Genomic DNA, 21419 nt, shown 5'->3' on the forward strand with positions numbered 1-21419 from the left:
AGAAGTTCTATGATTGCTGTGTCTCATTATGGGTGACTTAGATCAAATTACTAATTTATCCACACCTGTATCTTAATTATCAGCTTTAAAATTATTAAATCTACAACTATCTATACTAAATGCGACATTTTGGAAAAAGCGTATTTTTTTTTCAGTAATTTGTTTCAATCAAGCAGGTTGGTATATATAAAAGCTATTGGACTATTCCTGATTTGCCTTGTGGATGGGTAATAAATTCATCAAGCAGTCAAAACATATAAAGATGTTCTATTCAAGGAAGTGCATTTTCATAGTAACCTTTAGTTCGGGCGTCGGGAGTTCCCTAATGTTGCCTCACTCCAGGCTGAAGAAAACTCATCTACATGGCTTAACTGAAAGCAGCCCTATTTTTATCTGCCATGAAGAGTTAGGTTTAGGGTACTCATTGAGCAGCTAACTAACTAACTGAGACCCTTTAAGGCTTTGGATTTTCCACTGCCTTAATTCTATATCATAATAATAAAAATAATTATAATAATTCCTATTTGTAAAGTGATAACATATCAACTATTAAAGGTTTCAAAGCACTGGGGGCCGTCGGGGAGATTAAGTTAACTACTGTCTAGAGTCACATGATGCTGAGTTGAGCTTTCGCCGGCAATTGGGACTTCAAGCTCTGTCTCTAGAGTCAGCCGCTCCGGCTACTGCCCCACACCTCTCCACCATTCTATGTGCCAGCTACCTTTGTAGCTACACATCAAAGGGTAAATCTTAATTTTTTTTACTTTATTTCTTATACTTTTCTTTTTTCTCATCCATGACAGGACTATTTTGTGTTTTACATTCTGATTGGAATAACTCTCGTGTCTCTTCTCTTATTCAGCAGCTAGAGTTTTCCTCAAGAAACTTTAACTTGTGCCATAAGGTACCTATAACTCGTGCTCCTGCCATGCACAGTTTTCTCATCAATAATTTTATTGGAAACGTTACCGTGATGTTAGCAATTATGTCATAGAGCATGTCATGACTGATGTGGGATAATAAGCAGTGCATGATAAGGGCACAAGTTAGTTGCCTTAGGGCACAAGTTACTGTTTCTTGAGAAACTATTTAAAGCATGGGCAGGGCCCAGGGGAAGAATGCGGCCCAGTAAGGGGCCCGTTTGGCCCCTCCCTCCTTTTTGCTAAGCTGTGTCGAGAGGGATGGGGTCCCCAGGACCATAACTTGGCCCAGGAAGGGTACAGCATGGTCCCTCTTCCTGTGTTCTACTTTGGATGAGCTTGGGGGTCTTGGGGGCCAAAATTGGCCCTATAGCCTCCTTCTCTCCCTTTTGCTAAGCCGGGCCTGGGGTAATGGGTTTCCCGGAGCCCCCATCCTTGTTTTCTGCTTTGGATAGGGCCTGAAGGATAGGGTCCATGGGGCCAACCTGGAAACCATGCTTGTTTCTTTACAAAATTGTCCAATGGATCCACAGATCATTTGCGGATTCACAACAAAAAAATAAAAGAAAACCTTGTAAGACCACACCACCAGGCCCAGAATTTCAGGGTATGCCTACTCTCCCCTTGTTAATGTTTATTCTTGGGACTTGGCTGAGTCTGAGTCCCCAGATTGCTGCCACCGCTTCCTGGCTAAAGTGGTGGTAGCCAATCTGATCTCATTTTGAGATTTGTCGAATCACTGGATCCTCTTAGTCCCTTGATATCCATAAATATTTTTTCTTTAATAACTCAAAACTACTGGAAGGATTTATACCAAATTACAAAAAGGACTGTTTCTGGACCAAAAACTAGCTTTTTGCCAAATGTGATGTACTTCTGTTCACCAGTTCGGACTGTAGTTGTGTTAAAATCCTTATGGGAATTTCCATGAGAAAAATTTGTTTTTGGCCCTCTTTTTCTGAGCCATTGCTTGACAAATCACCTCACAACTTTCCAGACTGCAGCTGCGCTGAGTGGAAAACCAGTTTTGAAAATGTTGTGAAGAATCGTCAAATGATGATAAAAATGTATTAGTAAAACAAAAAATATTTCCATATGGAAACTAGCTCACAACTATAAATAAGTATTGGTGATTATATATATATATATTTTTTTTTTTTTCAAACAATGTGGTCTGCTCACAGGATCGCTCCACAGCGGGTGCTGGCGTTGGGCCAGACCAATGGCCAAAAACAGTTTTTTGCACAAAGGACGCCGCACACAGCAACTTTTTTTTATCGGTTTATTTCAGTGCCCAGTCTAACACCAACGCGTTTCAGCCTGACGGCCTTGCTTTATATAAAATTTGCTCAGAGCATGTATTATCAACCAAATAGCCTTGTTCATCAATGCAGAGGGGTAATTTTTTCTGTCTCATTATGACACAAATATATATTTAGCACCATATAATACAATCTGTCAATCTGTTGAAAGCAACAATACGGTCTTTGGAGCTAAAAACATTTTTGGATGCAAATGCGAAGATCTATTCACAATGTTCCATCTGTCATAATTAAAATCTGAAAATCGTGTTATGAATCCGCAATATCTATGTCACAAATGTTACTCATGCTATTGAATATTAAAGTGCATATAGTGCACACAATGTATAATATATCGTCAAGGGCAGATGGAAATTCATATGTTCTGTGAATATTATTACTCTACTACATATGCCTAACTAAAAATACACAGCATAAATGTATATAAAACATATGACTATTATTTGTAAAATATTTGATAATGTATGATTTAATCCATGCCATATTTATTACCACTGCTTGTTCTGCCCAAGTGATACTTTTTCTTTTAAAAATACATAGTGGCAGAGCAATATAATGAAACCCATATGTGCTGTGTCTTCCAGAATTACTCCTAAAGTATATGATTATGTCCTTCCTAGATAGATGTGGGCAAAATAACAACTAAAGTGCCCTGTGCAAAGGGAAACTTTATCTAACAAGCAAAGTAAAGCACAGGCTTATGCCTCATTTTTACAAATGTATGTGCAAATCGTCCTCGATGTTCAAATGTATAACGTTTCGTGGCAAGGCTCATGAGCATTGGTCACATGATTGATGGCCCTAAAATCATGGCCCCTGCCCAATTCCAACACAAATGGTACGGAACTTAGGATTCCAAATGGACAATAAATTATCAATGAAAAACCAGATCAATAAGATATTTAGCTCTTGCTTTGGCATCATGCGCAATTTACGCAAAGTTTTTAAATGGATTCCTTTAGTCCAGGGACTGATTATCAACCGCATGGACTATGGAAATGCCCGGTTGGCGTCAATAAATGAAGAAATTTTTTCAAGGCTGCAGGTTCTGCTGAACACCTCAGCCAGGTTAGTACTCAATCTTCCGCCAAGATCCCCGTCTGCACCCAACCTGAGACTTTTACATTGATTGCCTGTCAGAAAACGAATATGTTTTAAGATTCTATGCTTAAAGCACAACAATCTGTACGGAAGAGGCCCGGGCTTTTGGGCAAAAGAGTTAAGTTGATACCATCCCAGCAGAACTCTGAGATAAAGTAACCAATCACTTCTCGTATCTCTCAGAATTCGTACTACCACAAACGGAGGGAGATCCTTTTCCTTCCTTGCTTCAGCTTTTTGGAACAAACTGCCCCCACACCTACGCATCATCAATGATCACAACGGTTTTCACAGGAGGTTCAAGACATGGCTGCTTAACATCTAATTGCATCTAACCACGCTGATCTTTTGAGCTGTCTGCTAGCGCCATGAGACTTTCGAGTGATATGTGCGCTAAATAAATATCTCATGATTTTATTTGATTTGATTTGATATGATATGTAAGATAGATCGAATTGCCCCTTCCTGCTTGTTAAATGTGGTGATAAATCTAAAGTGATGGTGTCCTTTATCATATTTATTGGTCTTACTTAGATTAAACAGACTATGTACCCTAATTGTCTTCTTAGTTTTTACAATTGCTTGATTGATGCACGTGGGTGTATACCCCTTAAATAGGAATGTTGATTTCAATTGCACAATGGTGGATTTTTCTTCATTTGATTCATTAGAGTTATGCCTTACTCTAAAGGCCCCTCCATTAAATTTATATAATTCATATCATCAACCGATAACACACTCTGTTGGTCAGATATCCCTCTTGTCTCTGCTGATTTCTTTACATTTTTCCCTTTTTTAGTTTGATGTGCCTTATAAATTTGAAGAAATCAATTCTCACTTGAGTGCTACACATGTTGCTCAGGGCAGTATGAAAGTCCTAACTGCAGGATTTTAATTTCTTGAGGTGTTAAAATAATGTCTGTCTGGTTAATGATGGAATTCTCAGTATTCACATTTTGTAGTCTTCTCTTTAGACTGATTTTCTTTGCTTTACACCCCTCTGCCTCTTCCCTTTTCTCTTGGAGGTTTTGTTTTTGATCATTGTTGTCTGTGGGCAGATTGAATCTCTGATCTTGATGTAAAAAATCCAATTCATCTATAACTTAATGGATCACACCTTTCTGTGCTACACCTGTTCCTTCATTCACATCAGTATCAACTTCAGAACTCACAAGGTTGCTCTGTCCTGAACTGATTTACTACCAACTTCTATGAACATCCACTAGCTGTAGATTGTACATTATCATACTTTCTTGAGAAAGAGTAGGTTTTGCCTCATTCGTAATACGCTTTATCTCGTCTTTTTCCTTGTCTTAATTGATTCTATTAACTTTACTAATCTATTTTTTGTTCCTGCAATGAAGTTCTTCATTTGTTCTTGATCTTGCTCGCTATTAATATAGGATTCAATTTCTTCAATTTGTTCCAGCACTTTTTTCCTGTCAATGTTTGAAGATTCACTATTATTATTGGCCCACTGGCGTGGCATGTCAGGGTTAGTGTCTTCCTGGCTTGGGGCTACCATAATCCTTAAGCCCTGTGGGATAGGGCCCACCTCCAAATATCGCTGCAGCAACTTCCATTCCCACCACTTTGACATTTCTACACGATTTAATTTTTCTAATTTTTCTAATTTCTTCAATTTCAAAGAAGATCCCCTCCCTCCAGCTGGACATTAGTATTGTTGGATGCTCCTATTCCTATAATAAGCTCATCGCTGAAACCTTTGAGGGAATCCGCTTGTCGCACGGCCATAGATGACTTCAAAATAACAGATTTCTGCAGCATGCTTGGTAGCCCCCACCAGTCACTGCTCAAGAAGCGGGACCACTCGAGACTTTCACACTTCTACAGTAACTCTCCCTACTTCTGCCCACAATTTCTCTCAGTCTTACCTAGTTGGCTTTAACCCCTTTGCTGCGGGGGTAATTCCCCCGCTGTGCTGGGGGGAGGGGGCGCACACAGCGCCCCCATGCTCATGACGAGCTCAGCTCGTCATGAGGCACAGCGCTCCTGTGCTCATGACGAGCTCAGCTCGTCACAGATGCACTGGCTCCTGTGGAAAGCTCAGCACAGCAGGGGAATTCTCCCTGCACCTGAGCGTTCCACGGCTCATGATGAGCTGAGCTCGTCATGAGCACCGGAGCACCGTGCACGTCATGAGTATGGAAAAGGTTAAAGTTGTCAGGGGTCCTCTGACTCCTCGGCTACCGCAGCTTTCTCCCAGAGCTAGTGAAACGTCTCTTGCTTCTTCACCATGGCAGGGCACTCAGGGCCAGATTCACTGAACTAACTTAAGACAAAATCCTAAACTTACTACTTTTGGTATTCACAGAAGTTAGGATTTTGTCTTAACACAGACTTAAGACAGACTTAAGACAGGCTTAAGTTAGGATTCTGTCTTAAGTCTGTCTTAAGATAAAATCCTAACTTCTGTGAATACCAAAAGTAGTAAGTTTAGAATTTTGTCTTAAGTTAGTTCTGTGAATCAGCCCCTCAGCAACTCAGATACTCTTTCTGCCCTGTTTGCTGGCTGCCGCCGTGCTCCAGATTGTAGGGCGTGTCCTCGAATGAACTCAGCACTGTACATGAAATATGAACCAATATCCTCTCCCAATAAGAATGAGGAGGCCATTCTACGGGCTCAATGCATGTTAATGTCAAACTACATCTAATACATTTTTGTTGTAAACAGTTTTAATCACTGATGCCGAGGTGCCATATTTTGATCAAGTTAAACATGTGACTTGCACCAAAGAAGAGAGTGAAAATAGACTTTGACATCTCGCATGACATTATTCATAGTTTACTTTATTATTTCCTTCATCCCACATAAACAATTATCAACACTTAGCAGTTATTACATTTTTTATCGTCTCATTGTGAGACAAATATATTTTATAACCATATAATACAATCTGTTGAAAGCAACAATGTGGCTTTTGGAGGTAAACACATTTTTGTATTCAAATGCGAAGTTCTATTCATAATGTTCCATCTGTAATAGTCAAAATCTCAAAATCGACTGTCACATATTTCAAATGTCAATTGAAGTTGGGGGATACCTGCTAAGAAAAAAGGGCCTTTGATGTTTAAGTAGGGGGGCATCACCTGCTTGCCTTCACTGAAGAACAAGATGATTTATTCCAGCACAATTTGGATGCAAGGGCAGGCAAGGAAAGTGAAGGTCACAGAGAGAGCGAGATGTCACAAAATTTTGTCATTGTCCAATAAAGCCATGGTGATCTAGTGAGAATCCTGGGGCACGGCGTATTTGTCTTTGGAAGTTCAATTTAAAGGATGCTTCATTCCTGTGTTGTGAATGCCACCCTGACAGGGTTGGAGGCTCACTGCAAAGAAGAAATTGCCTTTGATGTTTAAGTATGGGGCATGACACTCTTGCCTTCACTGAAGAACAAGAGGATTTATTCCAGCACAATTTGGATGCATGGGTAGGCAAGGGAAGTGAAGAGGGTTATTTACATCCCACTCGCTGGTTCTTGGACAATGGTGCATTGTCGGACTTTACACCAATTTGGCAGGCTCGCTGGAGTAAATAAGTAAAAACTTTATTCAGTTTGTAATTTTACAAGGAAACCATAAAAGCTTTCATACATTTCATTTCATTATGACATTTCTAAAACATATTCAGTTCATTTTAAAATTTATGGCACCATTAATTTATCGCGGAGATTAAAGATTATTGTTTTGTAGGTTTAGCCTGTGCTTAAAAATACATCTTAGAAAGGTGCTTACAACTTTACATGCATATTCAGAGCTTAAAAATTGCAGCCACAACATTGCAGGGCGACACCTTCGAAGGCCTGAATTTTGGAGCAAGGGGGTTAGCCAAAGTTTACGATGTGCCGAATAAAATTTGCAAAACAGTACTGTGTGGATTGTTGTCTGCTCAGATAGTCCATCGCATGGGCAAGCCATTAAACTTTCGTCCCAGCTGTTTCTGTTGGGAAATGCTACAACCTTATGGAAAATGTTCAGCCTGAATCTCGCTAGTAGGAATCGTTCAAACTGCGAGTCGACATAAGTTAAATATGGTTCCATATCCAAGGTGGTCATGACCGCTAGGGAGTGCTGTACAGATGGTTTCTTAATTTCCACAGAAATACGTAATTCTTCGAAGTGGCTCAGCGCCTTTGCCTTTAATTCTTTTTTGGTAATTTCAGCAATGGATTCAGGTTTATAATAAAAGTCTGCCATTCCTAGATCGATAAAAAGTTTTTTTACATATGTTAGCCAATCTATTTTTTCAGCACAGTCTAGGGTCATACAGTCCGCAATAATATCTTTGGTAAGAGTATTTTTTGTTGAAACCCATATTCGGCGCCATAGGAGTACAGGTTCGATTTTGGCCAAGTCCTCAATGTGTGGTAGCCCCAGTTCTGCATGGCAGGCAAAAGTGGAGACTCTTTTTGGAACCGCAAGTAGAAATCTCGTAAAAGTGTTCTCCGCAACCTGGAGGGCTTTCGTGTTTTTATGTCCACACAGGTCCGCCCCGTAAAGTGAGATGGAATGGCCTTTGGCTCTATAGATCTGTAGAAGTTCGACCGGGGGCTTTTTCCCTAGCTTCTGTGCGAATTTCATGAGAGCGGCAGTGGAGTGCAAAAGCTGGTGTTTACGCGCTTCTATTGCCGCATTCCAGTTGAGCCTCTCATCTATCATAATCCCTAAATAGGGATACTGGGGGGCGGTGTCCAATTTTTCGTTATTAAGGTAGATGTTTTTTCCCTGTTTCCTAGATTGACCAGCTACCATGACATAGGTTTTTTTTATGTTTATATGAAGATCCAAGTCACTCATAAATTTCGCATAGCTGTTCGGGGATTTTTGAAGCTCGCGTGGGGTGCGTGCTATAATGACCGCGCCATCCGCGTACAGGAGCGCGGGGACCAGTCGATCTTTCACCCGGGGCAAGTCCAGGCCCCCCCTCAACATCTCTACCTCAAGACCATTGGTGTAGAGGGAGAAGAGAAAGGGGGCGAGGACGCACCCCTGCCTGACCCCACGCTCCACGGAAACAGATTCCGACAGCTCGCCTCGTACTCCAAAGCGAACCCTGGAGGAAGCGTTGGAATAGAGTTCCCTAAGTAGAGTCAGAAGGGCCTTATCAATTCCCATATTAGATAACACCGACCATAATTTAGCGTGGGAAACGCATTCGAAAGCCGCAGAGAGGTCGACATATACCATGTAGAGCTTCTCGCGTTTTGCAGACACGTATTTCCCCATCAGTAGGGCCAGGTTCAGTGCTTGTTCCGTTGTTCCGAGTCCCTCTCGGAAGCCATAATGGATATCCGAGAGGGTCCCGGTGTCTTCCGCCCACTCCTGTAGACGCTGGAGTACCACTCTACCCAATACTTTCCCCAGTGAATCCAGGAGGGAAATTGGTCGGTAACAGGTCACCTCCTCTCAGTTTCCCTTTTTAAAAATGGGTACCAATATAGATTTGGACCAAGAGGGGAGTAAGCCACACTTCATTGTTGCGTCAAATACCCTTGTTATGATGGGAGCCCACAGATCTAATTTAAATTTGAAAAAGTCTACTGGCACCCCATCTGGGCCAGGGGATTTTCTGCTTTTACTGGCATTGACTGCTGCTGTTATCTCTTGTAGGTCGACTCTCAATGGGATTGGGAATAGATTTTCGTGATTTGGGCTATTTTTGTCTATGAGGGGTATTACTGGGGATTGGCTGAAAATTTTTGCGAAGTGATTTACCCAGGTTTGTCCCTCAATGGCCACTTCTACGCTGGGACGATCTTCTGTGTCCGTTAAAAAAGGTGCTTTTACCACCTTCCAGAATAGATCGCTATCTTTATTTCTAGAGCTTTCATGCAACTGATCCCATAAGGCTTTTTTAAGGTCTTCTTTTCGTGCTTTACACGTGAGCCTATACGTTTTTCTCAAGGTCCTAATCTCCTCTTGGTCTCTTATTAGTTTCAATAGAGCTCTCTTTAGCTTTTTATGGGCGTCTGTACAGTCGTGATTAAACCAACCTTTTTTCCTTTCCTTAGTCCCTTTCTGATTTACGGTAAGATATTCGTTCACTTTTCCTAGAATTAAGTTAAAATGAAGCAGGACTTCCTCTTCGCTTGCCTCGATGTCTAAGTATTTCATTATTGCCGATTGTGCTCCAGTTACGACCCTATTTGTTAATTCATTTGGTTCGATCTTCCCCCACCCCAAGGTATAGCCATTTGTTTTTATAAGCTGTATGTTATTCTGGGCGAGGGTGGACATTATGGTTTGGGAAAGTGGTTGACTAGGGATAATTCAAAAACCAAAGCTGAGTGATCGCTCAACGTGTTGATTTTAACTTTAAAATTCATATGCCTATTAACAAGAGTCAGTGTTATAAGAATGTAATCGATAGTTGTTTCACTACCCCTACCGAGGTATGTGGGATCCAATTTTCCGGATGAAGGATTTATTTGATTTAGTATAACTAGGTCCAGACTTGGCATAGTTTCATTTAAGAAATCCCCCACTACTGAGTGGCTAAAGTGGGTTATTTGCTCTTCTGTTTCAGCCCCCATCCCGCAAACATTACTATTGAGCTTCTCACAGGGGTGATGGTTAAAATCGCCTCCCCAGAGAATACTTGGGGGTTCCAGCCCTTGTGTTACTTTCATGCCACTAAGCAATTTCTTGCGGAGGGCCGTCAGTAAATTTACTCTCTCATTTTCCGCTAGATTATCGTATAAATTAACGAAAAGAATAGTCCCCTTTGTCTTGGATACTAATCGAAGAATTTGATAGTGTGGTTTTAGACTAAGTACAGTAACTGCCAGGCCAGCTATAGTATTTGATATATAGGTTATCAGCCCACCTTTAGCTCTCCCATGTGTTCCTGCGATTCCTGGTGAGAAGTAGGTTTTATATCCTGTCTTTCGTGAGCCAAGTCTAATGGAGAGCCAGAACTTGGCATTCTTTAGTGAATTCTTGGAAACTTCCGTCCAAGATTATTTCACGGAGGCCCGCAACATTCCAAAACATTATTTGGAATTTTTCTGGTCTACTAACAGGGTCCTGTCTTTTGCTTGCCCTATTTTCTTTGTCTATCACTGATGTCTCTGTATCTAAGTTATGTTCCTTATGGGTTGAGGTAGGTGGTATAGTTATTTTTATTTTACTCTGCCTGATAAGGTTTTCCCCCTCCCTTGCATCAAAGAAGAGTTGCTAACGAGTCAATCTATTCCCTCTAGACCACACAACATTGAAAAAGAGTTAAATGTTGGTATGTTAAAATCTGGGAAAGTTGTTTGGTAATTGTTATTCAGATTACTCCAGTATGGCTGGGGGTAGAGGGGTTGTGGAGGTTGGCTCAGGTAGTGATTCTGGGAGGATTGGTACCCTACTTCTCTCCAGCCTGGACGTGGCCTTCTGTCATGGTGGTGTTTGGGATTATTTAACAATTCCCGGGGTAGAAATAACTGACATAGTGTGTGGAAATGTTATCCCCCCCTATGGCCTCATACCAATCTCCTATCGTTCTAACCGCCCTATGGTCCTTAAAATTAATGATTATCACGTCCCCCCTTTTATTTTTTGGCCTTGAACCTACCCAAACAGTACGCCTTACTGACAGGATTTCTCCGTTGACGTGTGCAGGGAGGGGTCTGTTCTGCTTTAACCAGTAAATGGTTTTGTTTTTTAAGGCGTGATAATTCTCTCTTGCCCCATCTATTCGTTCTGGTACTACTGTCATTACAATTGTGTGTGAGGCTGATTCAGGGGGTAAATCTACTATCCTACGTCTAGGTTTTTTTGGCGTTGTGGTGACTGCTCGCCCACCTCTCTACTTGGTATGGCATTCGTGGCTGGTTTAGGGTTAGTAGTTGGTAGGGGGGGAATTCTTTCTACAGGGTTATTCTCTTCTGTACTTTTCCCTCTTACATTGGTTTTTGTCCCATCTTTTACCTGGATGTTATTAGGTGGTTTAGAGTTTACGTTGTTAGTTGTTTCTTTTGAAGATTTAGCCACTGCTTTCTTTCCTGGAGCATTTCCAGGTTTTAACGATACGCCACTAGTGGACGGTTGTTCTGATAGCATAACGTTAGGGGCAATGGAGTTTTGTGTAGGGTGTTTATTAAATTGAGGCAATAGGTTGGTGATGGCCATAGTATTTTCTTCAATTTGTTTACCCAACTTTTTTAAATGCATACTCATGAGTCTTGTTCTCTCCAGAAGAGGAAGCATAAGTTCCTTGACTATTACTTCTATCCTGGAGAGAAGTTCAGCCTCCATTTCAGGGAGTAGTCCTGATGCAATGTTCTTTTTCTGCACCATACTAACCTTAGAGGGTGGTATAGGTGGAGAGGTTATGTTCGGAGTAGTGATTGTAATTGGGGATGAGGGGGAAGGTTGTCTCTTTCTTTTCTTCGGATGGTTATTTAGTAATTCCGAAGAAGTTAGAGAAGAAACGGACAAATTAGGAGAACTAGATAATCTGGATGTACTAGGGCTAACTAGAGGAATTTCTGGGGGTGGCTCAGGTTCATTGCTTATTGTCTGACTTGTCCCCTCTCTTGCCTCAGTTCCCAGGGGAGTAAGTGAATCAATGTCAATGGGGGTTATGATGGGAGTCAGGGAATGTGAGACAGTCACGCTAGGTGAGGTAGCTTTCCCAATCAATCCTAGGGAAGAGCGCTTACCAGTTAATAAGTCTATGGATAAGCGCTTTTCAGTATCCGCTATTTCTTTTTCTAGGACAATCGTTACCCTTTTAAAAAATTGATCAATAGTCCCTGTTACTGACCCCTTTGAAGTGTTCACAGTTATGTTTCTGGGTTTTCCAGAATCTGAAGACATGGTTACACGTTGGTATATGTGCAAGTAAATAGGACAAGAACAGCCGTACACCGGTACACGTTGTTTCGAAGTGCGTGAGTCAATTAATGATTCCTGACGGATGAGGGAAAAATGGATGGAATCTTACCAGGAAATAGTCGGTAGTTGTTAAGGGGGTGGCCCGTCCCGTCCTTGATCGACCTTGGACGGCCTTAGACGGCCCGCCCTTTGCCCGGGCTTCGCCCCGGGCGCTCCCGCGCGCTCCCGCGCAGCGGTGCTTTGAGACAATAATAAGGATGAGGTGAGGCGAGGGGCGGGGCAGGCAGGGAGAGCTACCCAGGTGTTGCGGGTCTCGACCTCACGCAGGGACTCCTGGTAGATCGAGTCCCTGCGGGTCAGCTCGCAGCCCTGCAGCTCCCACACAAAGGCACACAGAGGGAAACAACGCAGCGGGACCCGCGCAGCGGGTCCGGCAAGGAGCTGGTGCTGGCGCTAATCCGGTGTTTCCTCCGCACTTAAACAAAGGCAGGCTCTGTCTATGGCTCCCAGAACGGCGAAAACAGCTTGCAGAAGATCCCAGCGAGGGGCGGTGCAGCAGGTCCTTATCTGCTGAGGCAAGGGGCGGGGGAGGCAGGGAGAGCGACCCAGGTGTTGCGGGTCTCGACCTCACGCAGGGACTCCTGGTAGATCGAGTCCCTGCAGGTCCGCTCGCAGCCCTGCAGCTCCCACACAAAGGCACACAGAGGGAAACAGCGCAGCAGGACCCGCGCAGCGGGTCTGGCAAGGAGCTGGTGCTGGCGCTAATCCGGTGTTTCCTCCGCACTTAAACAAAGGCAGGCTCTGTCTATGGCTCCCAGAATGGCGAAAACAGCTTGCAGAAGATCCCAGCGAGGGGCGGTGCAGCAGGTCCTTATCTGCTGAGGCGAGGGGCGGGGCAGGCAGGGAGAGCGACCCAGGTGTTGCGGGTCTCGACCTCACGCAGGGACTCCTGGTAGATCGAGTCCCTGCGGGTCAGCTCGCAGCCCTGCAGCTCCCACACAAAGGCACACAGAGGGAAACAGCGCAGCGGGACCCGCGCAGCGGGTCCGGCACGGAGCAAATCCGGTGTTTCCTCAGTGTTTCCTCCGCACTTAAACAAAGGCAGGCTCTGTCTATGGCTCCCAGAACTGCGAAAACAGCTTGCAGAAGAGGCTGCAACAGAATTGCGTGCATTGGAAAGGTATAATACTTTCATTAATGACTACATTGTTCATGAACTATGACATTTGAAATACGTGACAGTCTGGGTGGATCTTCTGGTGCCATTTGATGAATTCTTACACATTTTTCAAAAAAAGAGGCCCAATGAATCTTGTTCTGCATGGAATGTTTTGGGGTTTCGAAAAAGGTGTGCTTCCCATTTTAATTTCCATTAACAGCCACATGCATCAAGTGATTTAGGAATCGCAAACGGTGCGAATCGCAAAATTCGTCCGTTTGCGATTCCTAAATCACTATTTGGGATGCATCAATCAAAAATACATGAAATCTCTATTTTTTGCGATTTCTAAAAATGCGATTGCATTTAAGGAATCGCAATTTGCGATTCCTTAAATGCAATGCATGACACCTAAAAAATTGCGAATTCGCAATTAGGAGGAAAAAATTACCATGAGGTTGGACCTCATGGTAATTTGCGAACATTCTGAAAAATGCAATTTTTTGCATTTTTCAAACTGTCATGTTGTGCACACACATGCCCTTAGGGCATGTGTGTGCACAACATATGTGCATAGATTGATTTCAGGGGTGCAACAGGGTGTCCTTTGGACACCCCTGCACCTTTGAAATCGCAATCTCAATTTGCGATTAGCTAATTGCGAATCGCAAATTGAGATTGTCTTCCCATTCATTCCTATCGGCCTTTTGGCCCATAGGAATCAATAGGAAGGGATTCCTTAATTGCGATTCGCAAATTGTGAATCGCAATTAAGGAGAAATAAGGAATCGCTAAAACAATTTGCGATTTTTTGATGCATTGCCATTTGCGATTCCTTAATTGCGATTCCTTAATTTTCGCAATTAAGGAATCGCAAACGGCACCAATGATGCATGTACCTGTAAGTCTTTAGAAGCACCTGCAACCCAATCCTCTCGACAGAATTACACCAGATTTGTCAAGAAGGTAGACTTTGATTCGCAGATCACACTTTCAGTTATCCGTGTAAATTTGTTCAGTTGTTGTTGAGAAATGTAAAGAAAACTACATTTGTGTATCTTTACTTGTGGCTAACTTGCGAACAATATTGAGCTTGTGCATGCAAATGCAGAGATCTGATTGTCTGTCAACACTTCAACCAGGAAGCCGAGTCCCAAAAAAAAACACAAAAAAGAAAAGGGGGTAAGGTACTAATACCCTACCCCACTATTCTGGCTCTTGTGGCCCCAGGAACCCAGCAGGGGAAAAAACATTTTTTTTTAAATAGTTGGCCGCAAATTGTGGCAAACAATACCAAAAACAAACCCTACTTGCTGGGGCATGATGAGGCACAGGAAGAGGAGAGGTTTGTGCACCGTTAGTACTAATTTAACACCCACATTTAGCAATAAGTAACACATGACCATTCCAGCTTTGCAAAGGGCCTTCGCCACGCTGTAACACTTGAAGCTGTATTTTTGGGAACGTTTGAGCCTTTTGAGCTAGAAAAAAGCTTTTTTTGTTCAGATCTGCACATTAGGCAGCAGATGATGGAATATTTGGCAAATGTGGAAAATGTTTAATTATGTGACAATTGATACAGCCAAACAGTCACATAATTCCAGTGCCCTGCTCACATCTCCGACTAGGTTCAGAAGTGTTCTTCACTGCTTCCTTCTTTTTTTGTGTCTCATTCAGTTATAACTTTAGCTTCTATGGAAACGAGAAAGACTAAACATCAGGCTACCACTACACAACACCGACTGCAATACCACATAACTACTCTCCAAAACACATAATCCCACTCTACATCATTCCTATACACTAAATACCACATACTTTCTATCCACATAATTTCACTGCACAACATACCACATAATTCACTACACACAATGTACATCCACTCTACCCCAAAAAACATTAGTAAAAATGTGTACATTTACAACGCCAACAGTTCGAACACTCGCAAATGCAAAACCTATTACATTGCAAATGCTTCTTTCACCGTTAGTCGGATTTGCAAAGTGGTGGAGAAAGGGGGCTGGGCCTCCATTCTAGCGCTCAGGTATTCTGCTCTGTAGAACTTACTGGAGGTACCAGGAGGGCTTCTTGGCCCCCAAAGTCTATTAGAAGTAAAGTGGACTTCATCCACCATCCCATAGTGTGCCTGGAGGCGCGTTTGGAGAGTGGTGGAGAAAGGGGGCGTGGCCTCCGAAGATGTCTCAGTAGTGTGGGACTTATTGGAGGTAACAAGAGGGGTAGTTGGCCCCCAAGGACATCCTAGGGGGCTAACTACCTCTCCTATTACAGCCAGTAAGTACTACACAGCAGGATTGTCAAGTTCTCATAACAGGCAATGCCCCCTTTGCCCACCACTCAGCAAATATGCTCCCTGGCGTGCTCTTGCATGGGGTTTGAAGTCCCCTCTGCTGCTAGGGGTCCTTAGGGGCCAGCTAGCCTACCTCTTACCTCCAGTAAGCCCCACACAGTGAGATTGCTGAGAGGTGGTCTGAGGCCACGCCCCTTTTTACACCACTCCGCAAATGCAGCTCCTGGTGAACTGCTGTTTGGGGGATGAATTCCACTTGTGTCCTGAGGTCCTCTGTTGTAGTGCTTAGAGGTTGCTCACTGCTCCACTAACAAATAACGTACTCTTTTAAGAATATATAAGATAGTAGTATAATAATATACATTACTGGTCCTATATATTCTATAGGGAGAAGGTGAATAGGAACCGCAACTGAGCAAGATAGAAATTACAAAATATCATTCAGATATGTAGGGTTTATCAAAGGTATTCACTAAGAAAGTATCTATGCAAACTATCTTTTTTTAGATTGCAATTTCTAGAAATATTCTCACTGTGAAAATATCTTATCAAGCAAGTTATAAACGTCAGTAAGCTGTATTTCAGATGGTTTAATCCTGTCACCGACAAATCTCCAATTCCTGTTCAGTGGCAATATGACACTCTATTACAATATAGAGAGTGTCACTGATTCCACATAAGGTAAAGGAAAATAAAGTTATAATTACAAAACAAGATCAATTACGAATTACTTTCCAGCAGTGAATATGTTTAGAGCTTCTGTTCTCCGGGACTTCTACATCTTTCATCTTTGCGGCGACGGGTCAAAAAATCCTCTGAGATCATAATGACTGTGAATATTATATTATACATATTCACACTATATAATACCAAGGGGAAAACAGAGTTAGATACCAGAAGCTGCTGACGTTACATATAAATCTTTAGTCTTCGCGCTGACGGTTCATGATCTCCTCTGAGATCACAATGACTGTTGATATTATAATTAGGCTTTCCTGTTTTCAGTTTCTATTTTTGGTAAATTCTGGTGGGATTTTTTCAGTGTTTTCAATATCTTAAAAAACAGTTGTTATCAGTGGTTACATATTTTCGCGCCACTGAAAACAACAGAAAAAGTGTTTTTCCGGTGTTTATGGAACGTTTTGCTTTTATTATTGCTTGCTTTCTACACTGAAAGAACATGGTATATAGACAGTGTACTATTAGTGTATATGAGGTCCAAATTGATTTTTGCAAATTAATCTTATTGTAGTACACCATACAATAATTCTTCAGTGAGTCTTTGGGTCATGTGCGCTTGCTCTTTCCTTCCCATATAAACTTCTGTGAAAAGGCCCTCTCAGCATTCTTAGCCCATTGGGCTGAGACCCATCAGCTAAGGGACACAGTTGGGATGACTCTTTCTTTGATGCCACATAAAGCACGAAATGATAAATAGTTGCGTTTTAGTTCCTGTGCATTAGAAACCAGTGCACCAGAATGGATTAAAAAGTCAATAGCATCCCTCATTAACTCTTAAGATTGTAAAGATACTTTCAGCATACCATCTAACAAGTGGCAAGGATCTACTACAGGAAATCACTTCAGCTCGGGTATCAATTTTGACAGATCATCACACAACTTTTTTTAAATACGTAGCTGAATCACTGCAAATACAAACAATATCACTCCAATCTTTGTTGAACTTGGAAAGAACCTTTTTTGCAGAGCATTACAAGTGACACTGCGTTCCATGTTTTCCAAAAGTCTGGTGTCATGTTTTCACCACTATACCAGATGCTTGGTGATATATATGCATGTCACTATACCTTGCATTGAATGTTTAAAGCCTGAGGTGTTGCCAATTCACCTACTATCAATACTGACCCACTAGAAACTATGGTCTGATGTATTAAGGGTTTTTACCCAATCTCTGTGGGTAAATGTGATGACACATATTAGGAAAGATTTTCATGAAACCAGCCATTTTACCTATCGGTGAAAGAATCAAATGCATCCAAAATATCAAATATGACTTTGATATTTCCTGATTCTCTATAGTTTATAAAATAATTAAACTAGACCTAAAACATGAAACTAAAGCCAGCATGTTTAGACCAAAGGCCACAAAACTGAAAAAGTAAAAGGAAGAAGAAACAATATTTTAGTGGCATCCCTAAAGAACAAAACTCAAGCAGAATAATGTTAGCCTGCCTTTCTTACTGCTACTTGTATAACAAAATTACATTGTATTGACCCCCTCAGGAAGAAAAAAATGAATTTCCCTCTCATTTCCTTTCTTTGAATGGCATTTAGTGTGTGGTTGTCCAGGTGTTTTTTCAGTGTTTATATGTTTTTACAGGTGAGGTCTATTTTTCTTTCAGTGGGGTTTTATCAGTTATTATAGGTTTAAACCTAAACCCCCACAGCCTAATTATAATATACATATTCACAGTACATGATCCCAAGAGGGAAACAGAGTAACAACCAAAATCTGGTGACGTTGCGTATACATCTTTAGTCTTCGCGCCGACGGGTCACCAACACCTCTGAGGTCAAGTACAGTGTCAATATTATAATATACAAAGTCACAGTATATGAGCTCAAAGGAGCCAGAAAAGGAGCAATGTTTGCTGTATTCTGTCTGTTTCTGAAAACAAGCTGCTGACGTTACAGAAATGGAGCAAAACAACCAACAACACTTTTTTCTAAATACAAATGTTTAAATATTGACAAATAGCTACATATAATAAATACCTACTATGCCATAATTAAACAACTTACAACTCTGGAATATTCTTTGTTGCTGAAAATCAAGAATCCAAGTCTAGAAAAGGAAACCTGTATCACAGAATAAACACACGTAAAGAACTCGCAAACAAACGGAACTAATCGAACAATGGGTAAGGTTTATATACTTTTTGGGTATTAAGTAGTCAATTGAAGGAAGATGCGTCTCCGCCCATTTAGATGTCATGTTTCACAGTTCACACGTGCTTATGTTTTAACTGTTTAATGATGCACGTGTTGGGAAAAGTTAAAAAATGTGAAGCGGTAAAGGTTTCAATTTCGATCCTAACATGTATAAGGTCCTTAATATGTACATACACTGGAGAACTTAAAAACTGTTACCTTGCAAACAGTGTCATTTCCATTTTCATGACTAAAAACATCTATTAATTGCCATAATTCTAAATAGAAGACATTAAAAAAAATATCGTTCAGAATAGAAGAAAAAAAATACTTGCTAATATTTTTCATCACTATGGTTTTAAATTAAAACAATGCCAGCATTTGTAAAACGTGCAGCTACCCCAGGAAAGGTGTGCAGGCGCTCGGGGGCGGGGGGAATTAGGACTTAGTGGTGGGAAAATGTGCTGCTGGAGCCGGGAATCGAACTGTGAACACTGTTGTTCGAAGTCAGGTAGCATAGCTGCTGCGCCACACTTTTTCCACACTTATATGTTAATTACTGCTAATTACGTTTTAAACATTGTTAAATTATAACTTATAACAGACTACTGGTACAGTTAGTTTCTCACTACAAAAAGTATGCACGTCTTTTCAAAATTTACTTAAAAACAATATAGGTTTCAGGGACATTGTAGTTAGAAATTAGCATTTATAAAACCTTTGAAATTCACTGAAAAACCATAGGTTTTACAGACGTTATAGTTAGAAATTAGCATTTAAAAAACCTTTGAAATTCACTGAAAAAATCATAGGTTTTAGGGACTTTATAATTAGCTGGACATTTCACTCGTACAAAACCATAGAAATTCCACCATTATAGTTAGTTCAGCTAACTATAACTCGTGCCCACGCAATGCACTGCTAATGATGTCACATATTACATAATTCATGGCATGGTCAGTGACATCACTGATGACATCTCAAAGAGAGAAGTCCATGTCCAGATGTGTCAAAGAAGGAAGTGGTCTCAGCAAATAGTGCGTCAAGAGACACAGGAAGGTGCTGTTGGTGAACATCCAGGGCATCAACAAAACTGCCATTCACTGCCAGTGATGAACTAAAGCACATCTCTGTTGTCATCTATGAGGAGATCGGCAGTGTGCTTAATTTATTTCTGGAGAATGTGATTAGAGACTCTATCACCTAAACCCTGAATACAGAGATGAAGACTGTCACACCATGGATGGGCGTAAGCCCTGAAGCCCCGGTGGTGTACTCACTATGATGTGGTGGCTAAATCATCTACGTTTCAGGTTTTTCTCTTGCCAGTGCAAGGTCATCACATAATGTCTAGAAGGTTTGCAGTAAGTGAACAGGCATGTAACCAAAAGAACTCCTGAGAAAACTATTCAAACCAACCCCACATTGGGCGAATGATTGGGTCATTGCAACGTATCCTACTTTGAATGCAGCCTCCTAGTTTGCAGCTTAAATGGAGAAAGTCAATTCAAGTGATTGCCAGTGCGTCATTGACTCTTTTGGAGTGTTATGCTATTGTATTCAGACATATAACATAATAAACAACAACTAATGACCATATAACAGACAATGAACAAAACTGACCTTTTGCTGTTGTCAATGCTTCTTAGTAGTTAATAATTATTTTGTTGTGAATGATTAATATTGAAAATGTTTCAGTTCTGAAAATATTGGACTGTGAAATAATCATTAATAAGGTTTGTGGAAGTGGCATTAGTCTTCATAGGGTCTCAAACACTAAGGTTCATTCATCCCTGCACAGCACTTTCTAATGCTTTCGCTGACTGTTATAATATCTTGGCCCAGTGCTAGTTTCCAGGGAAACCATAGTCACATCTTTTATGAAATTCGCTCACACTGCCTGGGGCACTGTAAAAGATGCGATCACTAAGACTTGTGCAAGCATTACGCATAGTGCAGTGAGAGCAAAGCACTTTGAACAATGAAGAGAGGCAGCTAATTATACATGTGAATGCATTTTAGTGCAGTAATACAGGACATGCACTAAATTACATTAGACAAGTACTCAATGTGCACAACTAGGCAGGGTTGCTACTACATTTGTTTGCTTACTATAGGACTCAAAGCATGTAGAGTTTGTCTCTGTCTGCTCCATGATGTATACAATTAGTGGTTCTGCTTCAGGACCCACAGTGTGGGACAAGCACAAATAAAATATATTTCTTGATATCTCTGCTCTACATCTCCAGGAATAGAACTTTGTGCCACCTGGAACTCATAATCTTGTTATTTACACCCTATCATATCTTGAACGATTTTGTTCCTTTTCTATAGCGGCACTGTTTGTTGTTGTAACATATCTGCACGTCTTAATGAATCAGTTTAATTGATGCACCTTACTGTCTTACCTGTGGATATTTGTAAAGACTGAGTATGCGTGAAAGGCTAATTGAGTGTGTAGATCCGTAATATCCAATGATAACTGCTGGTGGCATACTCCCCCAGCACCGAAAGTTTGGAATCGGCTCCTCGTGTCCTGATAGAATCCATAGAGTCCCCTTCAGTGATCGCTGGAGCATCGTACAAGTGTCATAGATCTGGAATCCCAGGGTAATGTTGGGTAAAAGGTTTGGGTTGTTGTTAATCTCTTCAATGGCAAACAGCATAGCCTGCACCATCTGGTAATTCTGGAGTCCAAACCTGGAATATGCAGAGTTTACTAGCATGTTATATATTCAGCAGTCATGAAATGCCAAAATACCAAAGAAAAGGACATTGTTGAAATAAATTCTAGCTCCTATTTCATAGCCATGACTAAAATAACAATATATATTTTAGTACAAAGCAAGATGGTAAGGATGATTACTGTT

The 21419-nt window shown here is 41.3% G+C and overlaps 1 protein-coding gene across 1 annotated transcript in view; it reads right to left on the reverse strand.

The window, feature by feature from the left end:
- LOC147678568 (vomeronasal type-2 receptor 26-like) overlaps nucleotides 1-21215 on the reverse strand; it is a 39005-nt gene extending 17790 nt beyond the window's left edge. Inside the window, exon 1 of the mRNA XM_086945696.1 lies at nucleotides 20958-21215. Coding sequence (XP_086801822.1) covers nucleotides 20958-21215 — 258 coding nt within the window. The remainder of the gene's footprint in view (nucleotides 1-20957) is intronic.
- Between the last annotated feature and the right edge of the window lie 204 nt (nucleotides 21216-21419).

Source organism: Lissotriton vulgaris, chromosome 12, assembly GCF_964263255.1.
Source record: "Lissotriton vulgaris chromosome 12, aLisVul1.2, whole genome shotgun sequence".
Taxonomy (NCBI): domain Eukaryota; kingdom Metazoa; phylum Chordata; class Amphibia; order Caudata; family Salamandridae; genus Lissotriton; species Lissotriton vulgaris.